The 312-nt window shown below is 66.0% G+C and overlaps 1 protein-coding gene across 1 annotated transcript in view; it reads left to right on the forward strand.

Moving 5' to 3' along the window:
- Nucleotides 1–149: 149 nt before the first annotated feature.
- NAV1 (neuron navigator 1) overlaps nucleotides 150–312 on the forward strand; it is a gene marked incomplete at its 5' end in the record, with an annotated part of 9,222 nt that continues 9,059 nt past the window's right edge. Inside the window, 2 exon segments of the mRNA XM_010287471.1 lie at nucleotides 150–173; nucleotides 265–309. Coding sequence (XP_010285773.1) covers nucleotides 150–173; nucleotides 265–309 — 69 coding nt within the window.

Here is a 312-nt window from a genome sequence, read left to right on the forward strand (position 1 = left end):
GCTGTGCTGCTTTGTGCATGGCTGGGGGGGGCCCGGGTGGGAATGGGGGGGCTCTGTGCATGCCTCTGCCTCACGCCAAGCCTGTCTGTGCCTCGCTGCCCTCCTGACTGCCTCTGTCTGTCTGTCTGTCTCTGCTCTCACGCCACCAGGCTGAGGAGAAAATGCAGTCTGAGGTGAGCCTGCGCCGTCTGCTTGTCACCTGCCCCCGCCACTGTGGCGCGGGTGAGCGCCTGGCCCCTCACTCCCTCCGCTCTCTCCCCACAGCAAATCCGCAAGCTGCGCCGTGAGCTGGAGTCCTCGCAGGAGAAGGTG

This window comes from Phaethon lepturus, unplaced genomic scaffold (genome assembly GCF_000687285.1).
Source record: "Phaethon lepturus isolate BGI_N335 unplaced genomic scaffold, ASM68728v1 scaffold40615, whole genome shotgun sequence".
NCBI lineage: Eukaryota > Metazoa > Chordata > Aves > Phaethontiformes > Phaethontidae > Phaethon > Phaethon lepturus.